Below are 8,716 nucleotides of genomic sequence, written 5' to 3' on the forward strand. Positions count from 1 at the left end.
ATCTCCCCTCTCTTGTCCTCACTACTTGACACACACTGTGCTCTCTGCTAGAAATGCCCTTCCAGGCACTTGTCTGCCCGGGGCACGCCTACCTATCGTCTAAGACCTAACTCAGGTGTCCTGTGTTTACGAAACCTTCCTCGTCTCCTTTCCCACTCCACCGACACCACTGGTCATTCCTTTTCTTTGTTTGTTTCATCTACTAGGTGGACAGTTGCTTGAGGCCAGGTATTGACTTGTTCATTTTTGTGTCCCCAGAGAAAGACTGGGATCGTTCCCGACACAATCATTAAACATTTTCCCACAAATCAAGTGGAAAGTGTGAACTGGTTCTATACAACATCGTTTCTTAATCATACATTGAAGGCCTGTTTTATTCTTTCAATAACCTCGAATCCAGAGAGGTTTACTCTGCACAAAGGCGAGATGGATGACTAACTAGTCAGTTAGTTGATTTTGTTCTGACGCGGAGTCGTGGGAGGGAGGAGACGATCAGAAAGGCACAGACCCCATTACCCTGAAAAATACTAGATCCCACTTGCATTTGATTTTTTTTATAGATCTAGCTTGCTTTCCAGTTTGAATTCAAATTGCATTAGACCTGCCAAGTGAGTATTATAATTACTACTGCAAATTGATCACCTACTGTTAATAACACAGAGTCAAACCAGCCCAAGAATATAAGGTTATCTTCCGGAACATCTCCTGCTAAAATAACCTTCCAGACCTGGAAGGCTCTAGAGAGATTTTCAGAAACACCAAATGAGCATGCGAAACATTAGAGATGGATGCAAATCCAAACAATCTGAGGGGATTTTCAGATATTTTTCTCGGCTACAATTGAGTTCAAAGGGGGCATTAAGGATCCCTAAAAACACAGGAGGACATCAAACACCTCCATGGACTGGCTGGTCCCATCTCCGGGGTTCCACCGTCACCTCAAATATCTCAATGTTTCTTAAATCTCATGCTGCCACATGGGAGGGACCTTATGTACGTTTGTACATTTTGAAATACAGGCAAAAATAATTCTTAACCAAATAGTCACTGAAGTTGTGAATTAAAGGTATTACACACGCTCAATATATATTATATACATCGATTGCCACAAGACTGTTCAAAGCGAAAAATCTGGCATTTTCCCTCTCTTGCCTCTCTGCCCTTCTCAGTCAATTTCACAAGAGTCGCATGCTAACGGGACACTTTGGAAAGCTTCCATGTAACAAATGTGGAGAGTTTGTCTTAGGGCTTTGTTATCCTGGAGGCAGTCATCCTCAGGCAAGATCACGAGGTACAAGCCCTCCACTAGTGGCCACTGAGGAAACTGCAAGAAGACGGCACTTAAACCCACGTGATTAGGTCTTAGCAGGGACTTGGGGACAACTTGAAAGACTTAGTCCCAGGACACCCACTTTTAGTACAATTAAACAGAGATTTGAAATGTGCAGGATAACTGGGAAATGGACCTCCTTGATCAAGACAGTGTTCTTTTTCCTCTGTTCTACTCATCGGGGCCTTACTGCTATACTTCCTGGGTTCAGAGGTCCTATCTTCAGAGCATGTAGCACTTAGCTCATCTGTATGAGAACTACGAAATGGATGCGTGTTTAAGAAACCTGGAACCTGTTAATAATAATAAGGTTACAATGACTCTAGGGCTGATGAGTCATTAATTTCTCAAGGGATTGATTTTTCACTGGACACACATTCCTATGCCAGGGCCTGTATTACGTACCCCAGAATGTCACTTGGATTGTGGACACATATGACTGCCAAGCAAATAATGACTGATCTTTCAAAATAATTCAGTTCAAACTAACTCCCCACCTCTGCCTCCAAAAAATAAGTAACCAAAAAACCAGTATCCCAGATTTTTAAAAAGTGTCCTACCTGCTCAAGTTCTTTGGCAGTTTTCTTACTGGCAACATTTTGGTTCATTTTAATTCTATGGGGGCTGCAGGCTCGCACATATCCCCCTTAGAATCAAGGTTCCCTTGGGTGGGTTCCTGACCTTGCAGAGGTATGATAAGCTGCACATTCTGAATCAATGAGCATGCATTGATTGGGTATTCTCACAGCCACTGGTCATTCGATCCTCACGGCAACTGTGGAGTAGGTATTGCTCCCATTTTGCTGATGGGGAAACTGAGGCTCAGAACACTTACATGACTTTCTGGGGGTCCCAGGGTGAGCAAATGACAGATGTGGGACAGGACCCCGGGTCTCTTGAGTCCTGGACCAGGGGACACTTTGCTACACCTCACTGCCTCAGTGCTGCCTCCCATTTCTCCTGTGCCCCTTTCTCTTTCTGCTCCCCCCCCAATTCTTCCAGCACTTTGCCCCCCTCTCCTGGGTCCCAGAGTCTTCTCTGCTAGAGGGGAATTTTGCTAGAAAACTGAATACACCAAGATAACTTGCTTGGTAATTTGACATCTGTACACTTTCCAATTTTATTTGCATTTAAAAAGAAGGAAGGAAGGAAGGAAGGAAGGAAGGAAGGAAGGAAGGGAGGGAGGGAGGGAGGGAGGGAGGGAGGGAGGAAGACTCCTAGACTGAGAAGTGAAGGAGTAAACACCAAGTGCTTACATTGGTTTCCATTTCCCAGCCTATAACATGGGGATTTAGATGAGTTGACTAGCAAGTCCTTTAAAACTCATTTCTGTGGTTCTAATGGTGGCGTTTTAGAGAGTGCAGCAGCTAGTAGGGACAGAGCTCGGAACTCCAAGTTCACACCTTGTCTTGGTCCCTCGACTCAACCGAAGATGCCCTTCAGTTCCGTGAGCCCCCTGCTCCCAGTTTGGATGGTACCCCACGGGTGGTACTGGATATCTCTCTGTCTTCGCAATTGGATATCACACCGTCCAGACATGATACTAACACAATCAAACTTGCCCACCAGACCCAGGCTGTTCTCTGACTTTCTGGGTTTGTTCGTAATCCACATTGTCCTTTCCCTTTGCTTTCAACCTCTGGTCTCTTTCGGACAAGGCAGATTAACCACACACACAGGGTGATCGTGGGCACCTACCCCTACAAGTGGGTGTTTACCCCCCAGTGAAAGCACACAGAGCCCCTCAGGAGCAAAAGTGGGTTTGGGTGCATGTGTGCAACTGACAAAATGTGCTCCCGCTGGATGCCGTTCAGGGACGTGAGTCTGAATGTCCCTGCCATGGCCCAAGGGAGCGGTGTCTGTGTCACCAAGCCACTGCTGGTAACTGGGTCCCGTCACAGCTGACAGGGCTGAGTGGAGGTCAGCGGCTGGCGGCTGCTCCCAGAGCAGGTCCCTCCGGATGGGCGGAGACAAGAGCAGGGGAAGCAGCTTGCCTCACCTGCCCCCCAGCCTGCTCTGGAGAGAAGCAGAGGGCTTCCATCCCCATTACCGTCAGGGTCCAGCATCTCTCACCAGCTCTGAGACTCACAGCGATGGATGCGGGGACGGGGCAGGAAGGAGGTGTGAGCTAGACAATCACAAAAGCCACAGTGTTTTGGAAGTGGAAACTTCCAGCTAGAGAACATTCTTAAAAATAAAACAGTAGGGCTGGAAGAGGACTCCGCTAATGCCCTTGTTTTGCAGAGGTGACTTCCTTGAGATTACAAAGCCATTAAGTGGCAGAACTGGGACAAGGATCCTGGCCTTTTACCACTCAAAAGAGGGTTTGGGAGGCCCTTTCTTTAAAGCCAGAGACTGGTCGTGGACCAGTGTTTGTGGGAGCTCGGTGGAGACAGAGGGTGCTGAGCCAGCACCCGCAGGGAAGGCCGGCCGTGGCGGCCCAGGAGGTGACTGTACCTTGCAGGTTGAAGCCCCGGGGCACCAGCCCATGAAGCTCCATGGTGGGGGGATCATTCTCTGATGCGTTGGAGGTGTTGGGGGGGATGGCTCTCCTGCCTCCAAAGGTGGCCCCCGAGGACTCCGACATTCTCAGCCTCACAGGCTCCTTGAGGGGAGAAAAGGAGGCACGGAAAGGAAGGTGAAGCCAGTTGCATTTGTGATAAGGACTCAGAAACAGGGAGACACATCTGTCTGTGACGACTCTAGAACAACACATTTTGAGTTTCGCATAAATGAACCCTGAGACGTGGCAGGAAGGATGAGTCTAATGATGGAGTACGGTTCCCCAAGGATCTCGGGGAGATTTCGTGTTTGTCAAAACATATGGAAAGCAGAAGAAAGAGGGCTTATTTGAAGAAATGAAAAACGTAAAAGATTTTGGAAAGCAGGGTCTTTTTCTCATTCCCCCTAAAGGCAATCTCTTGAAAGAAACGTTTGCTATCCTATGCAGGTATCTCTGCCCATTTTATATAGACTTATGAGGCTTACGTCACTATAAGAATAAACTCATACACCCATGTCCAGATCAGTGGCAGAGTTACCTGCAGAGCCAGATCCAGAGAGGATCATGGCATCCTCTCAAGCATTCATGTCTGCAAGTTAATTCAGCCAATATTTATCGAGCCCCCCCATGCATTCTGGGCACTTGGGGTACATCTGAGAACAAAACAGGAGGATGCTTGAATTGAAAGCTTCCAGTCTAGGCGGGGTACGGATGAGCCCACCAAGATTCTTAAGTGAACTCGCTCGGTAGGGTGTGAGAAGGTGGTCGCTGCCTTGGGGTCAGGACCACAGGAGGCGGGACAAGGGAGGTGAGATTTGGGGTAGGTGAGGCAGAGGCCACTGCAATATTAAATAGGGCTGTAAATAGCCCGCTCGCTAAACTTACTGGGTCAGCTAACACTGCCCTTGCTCCACGCCTGCTTCCCCTTCCTTTGGAGTTTGTGTGGACAAACAACCCGTTTAATCACCACACCTCCCCGTCGGGGTCTTGTTGACCAACAGACCAGATGAAGGGAGATCTTGTTTCTGGCTCCAATGAAGCTTTCCCCTTGATCACCTGGATTACCCAGTCACGACTCTGTTTCTTCGGCTGTTTTCCGCACCCTCAGAAGATGAGAAGTAGCCCTTACAGAGGCGAGGGGAGTAGACTGTCCCAGAAATGTGTGGAGCGAAAATGGAGCACAGCTGGAGCCCCTTCCTAAGGCACTGGGGCTTGGAAGCAGACAGTAGCGTTTGGAAGTGTAAAGTCTGGGTGGGTATCCAGAAATACCTGCGGCCAGATTTACAGGCTCTGGCGGGTTAAGGGGTGGGGGGAGGGGAGAGAGAAGGGTTACGGATAGAGAGAAGGCAGGAAAAAGCCTTCCTCTGGTGGGGAGTGGCTGGGGTGGGCTGCAGGGCTGCTAGCGGAGGGGAATGTTTGGACAGAGCAGTGCGGTGGCCCGCTGGGAGAGAGAACCATTAAAGCAGAGACTGGGGCGCCCCAGGTGCTGCCCGGGTGCAGGCCAGGCTGGGTGAGCGCAGGTGGGCAGAAGCGCCCCCTTCTTGTCAGGTCTGGGCTGGGGCAGGTGCTCCAGTTCGGCTGCCTGCGGCTGGGGGGATGGGGTGCCAGCGATGGAGAGCGGAGCTGGACCACTCGCAGTGCCAGCCAAGCAGGTGTTCTTACCTGGCCCTGCCTGCCCCCTCTGCAACCTTCTGCATTCTCTCTCCATAGTCCGCTCCCCTGAAGAAAGGGGTGGGGCTGTCCTTTGGGGGAGCACCCCAGGTGCCCCTTTTCAGGCAGCAGCGCCTTTAGGGAAGCTTCGTGGGATGCCTGAGAGAAGGCCTGCTCGGAAGTGGGGCTGCGTAGATGCGGAGTAAGGGGCGAAACGGAACTGGACGCTGGGGCTGCTCCCGATACCCGCTGCCCCGCACTCCGGGCACCAACTGACGGATCGGCCCGGAAACCCAGGGGCAGGAGGTGGACGCAGGGCTGCGGGATGCCCCGGCAGAAGGGGCGGCTGCTTACCTGCGGTTCCCTCCCGAAGTGTCCCAGCGCAGGCTGGCTTTGGGCGTCTCTGGAGTACTCCCTCCAAAGGACACAGGCTAAACGACAGGAAACTTAGCTCTTAAATAACTTCCTAAGGACCCCCCCCCCCCCGCTTCCTCCCCCCATCCCGCAGCGTTTTCTCCTCCCCCTTCTCGAAGGCTGGCGAAGCAGCAGCGTCTCTGGGACTTGCTGGTCACCCAGCCATGCTGCTGTTATTCCGGCATGACCCCCCCCCCGGCCCCCCTTTCTCCCAGTTTCCAACCTGGTGGCTGGGAGCCCCGGGCAGAGTGCCCTGCAGTGCCCGGCAGACTCCGCCCCCTTCCCCTCTCCCACTTTGGTCAGAAGGCTGGGAAGGAGGGGTCTTCCTGCACAAGGGAACGTTTTCGCCCTCCAGGATTCCGAGGGCGGCTGGTGCGGCTTGGCAGGAGGGAGGGTCTGCCCTCCTACAGACAAGTAACGGACAGCTGTGACCACGCACAGCAAGGAACGTGTCCTTGTTGGGTAAATAAAGCTGAGGGGCATGGGCTACATTCCTGAACCATCCACAGAGCCTCGCCACCATCTAACCACAAGATTTCCTGCCCGGGGTGGGGGTGGGGGGATGCCCAGCTGGAGGGAAGATGAGTAAATACCTTTCAGAGTGTTACAAAAATTAGAAAATAACTTTTTTTTTTTTTTCTGAAAACCATTTTGGTTTCTTTTCAAATAATAGAAGAAAAAGAAAAGAAAAATTTCCTTCTAAAATTTTCCATACTTTCTTTTCCTCTGAGTCTTTATATCTCTATAGACTCCTATTTCCAGTCGTGGCTATCTCTAACCTTCTTTACTGTCTCCGTATTTCTGACCCTGTCACTTGATCTAATTTACTAGGGAAAAAAAACGATGCCACTGTTTAAGAATTCTCTCAGTTTTTTGCTACCAAATCTATGCACTCGCCTGCAAACTTACCCATCTTTTCCCTGTTTCTTCTTATTACTACAGTAGAAAGGTTCCCACCTTGTCCGTGGCCAAGTGCGCTGTGTCCCCCCTTTGCCTGTGTTCCCTGTCACCTTCTTCAGGGCCTTGCTGTGCGGCTTCTCCACTCTCCCTCCTGTACCTTCAGGCTCCCTGTCTCTAGCAGTTCCCTCCCATCAGCATGTATTCAATTTCAAGTCTCTTTAGTATTTTAAGAAACCCTTGCTCAACCCACATCCCCCAGCTATCGTTCCTTCTCTCCCCTCTTCGTTGCCAGCTTCTGCCCCCATCATTCTACGGAAACTGTAGTTCAGGGTCATCCATGGCCGTTGCTAGATCCAAAGGACAGGATCCAGTTCCCATCTACTTAACCTTTGGAGGCGCTGAACTCTGTTGCCCACCCTCGCCTTGAAGGTCTTTCCCCCGGGCCTCTGAGAGATGCGCTCTCTAGAGTTCCTCCATAGGCTACACAGACTCCCTTGATGATTTCAGCAACTGCCATGATTTCAGTTTCCATCCTGACTTCTCCCACATCTAGGTCTTTAGTCATAATCTTTCCAGAGCTTCAGAGTCCCCTCTCTAACTGCCTACCAGCCATCTTCACTTGGCATGTCCCAACAATAACTTGCAGCTCATCATGTCTAAGATGAGATATATAATCTTCCCTAAAATCCTGGACCAGGAGTGTCCTGGATTCCTAGCTACCCTTGCCCACGTGGTCAGCCCTACACCCTCCAGATCAGGTTACACAGTTGCCAGGTCCCCCTGGGATTCCTGGCTGTGTTGTGCCTTTGGGACAGGCTTGCTACCCTCAAAACCACTACCACAGTGACACTTCTGGCCTGAGACTCACTGATTATTGTGTGAACATGCATACGTGCTGGTTAACTTTCTAACTCTACCAAACCACCAGGCGAGGAGAGTGAAGCACACGATGGCTTTCTCTTGCCCAACAAATAGTGTCAGTAACAGAGTGCCCGAGGGGACCACGCCGTAGCATGGGTGGTTGAAGCCCACCCACATCACAGACCCTTTGCCCACAGTCCTGGGTCTTAGAAATCAGCACAAAGTTTTCTGACCATACGGTGAGCCTTTGCTGGGTGAGAAAATGTGACCTCTGCAGGGGCAGCTGGGTGCATACACTCAGGTCTAAGGTGTCTTGTCTCTGAACATCATTTGCTTGGCATGGAGGTGGCACAGGGTATGTATTTAAGGAATGTAGCAGCTGGTGTTCAGCTAGGAAAACAAAAATGACTTGAGGTATTTTTAAAAGAGGGAATTTAACGCAGAAGATTGGTTACACAGGTGATGGAAAAGACAAGGTGACAAGTAGGGGCAGATGAGGCAGCAAGAGCAGGGAGGACGTGGCATCAACACGGCATGTGGGCTGGGGTTGCGTGGCCGAGACTGGAACCGCCAGACCTCCACCCTTTCCCAGAAACACTGTCTGGGCTCCCGTAGGAGGAAGGACCCCTCTAGCTCGTTTCTTTCTTCTCCGTCCTCACTCCCTCCACTGTCTCCCACTTGCCGCAGTCAGTTACAGTCAGTCAACGAAGGGGTCAGGGAAACACAACCTGCAGAGATGGCGTCACCATGCCTGTGATGGGGGGAAGGGCCCCAAGACCACCCGAGGTTCAATGAATCACAAGGTGGACCCGCCAGCCTGTCATCCTCACCGCTATGATTTAGGACAGCAAGAAGGTACAAAGCAAAATCAGCAAAGGGAAAAAGCACATGGGGCAAAGGCCAAAGGAAGCCGGGTACAAAGTCACAACGGTCCTCACCTGCGGGAGTCGCACAGCCCACGCTTGGCTCCCAGCTACACACTGTGACGACACGTGTGAAATGGCGTCACCAGGGAGACCATCAGAGACCCAGAGCCCACGAGTTTTATTGGAGCTGCT

At 50.9% G+C, this 8,716-nt stretch overlaps 1 protein-coding gene across 2 annotated transcripts in view; it reads right to left on the reverse strand.

The window, feature by feature from the left end:
- Positions 1–6,248, reverse strand: part of F13A1 (coagulation factor XIII A chain) — a 136,644-nt gene extending 130,396 nt beyond the window's left edge. Inside the window, exons 1-3 of one of the 2 annotated variants that reach the window (XM_033863792.2) lie at positions 6,121–6,248; positions 5,838–5,914; positions 3,788–3,935 (exon numbers count right to left, since the gene is read on the reverse strand). In XM_033863792.2, the coding sequence (XP_033719683.1) occupies positions 3,788–3,917 (130 nt within the window). In that variant the 5' untranslated portion in view covers positions 3,918–3,935; positions 5,838–5,914; positions 6,121–6,248. Of the gene's footprint in view, positions 1–3,787; positions 3,936–5,495; positions 5,512–5,837; positions 5,915–6,120 lie in introns of those variants that run through there. The other variant, XM_033863794.2, reaches the window with a different exon arrangement.
- Positions 6,249–8,716: the final 2,468 nt, after the last annotated feature.

The sequence above is a fragment of the Tursiops truncatus genome, chromosome 10, assembly GCF_011762595.2.
Source record: "Tursiops truncatus isolate mTurTru1 chromosome 10, mTurTru1.mat.Y, whole genome shotgun sequence".
In the NCBI taxonomy this organism is placed as follows: Eukaryota; Metazoa; Chordata; class Mammalia; order Artiodactyla; family Delphinidae; genus Tursiops; species Tursiops truncatus.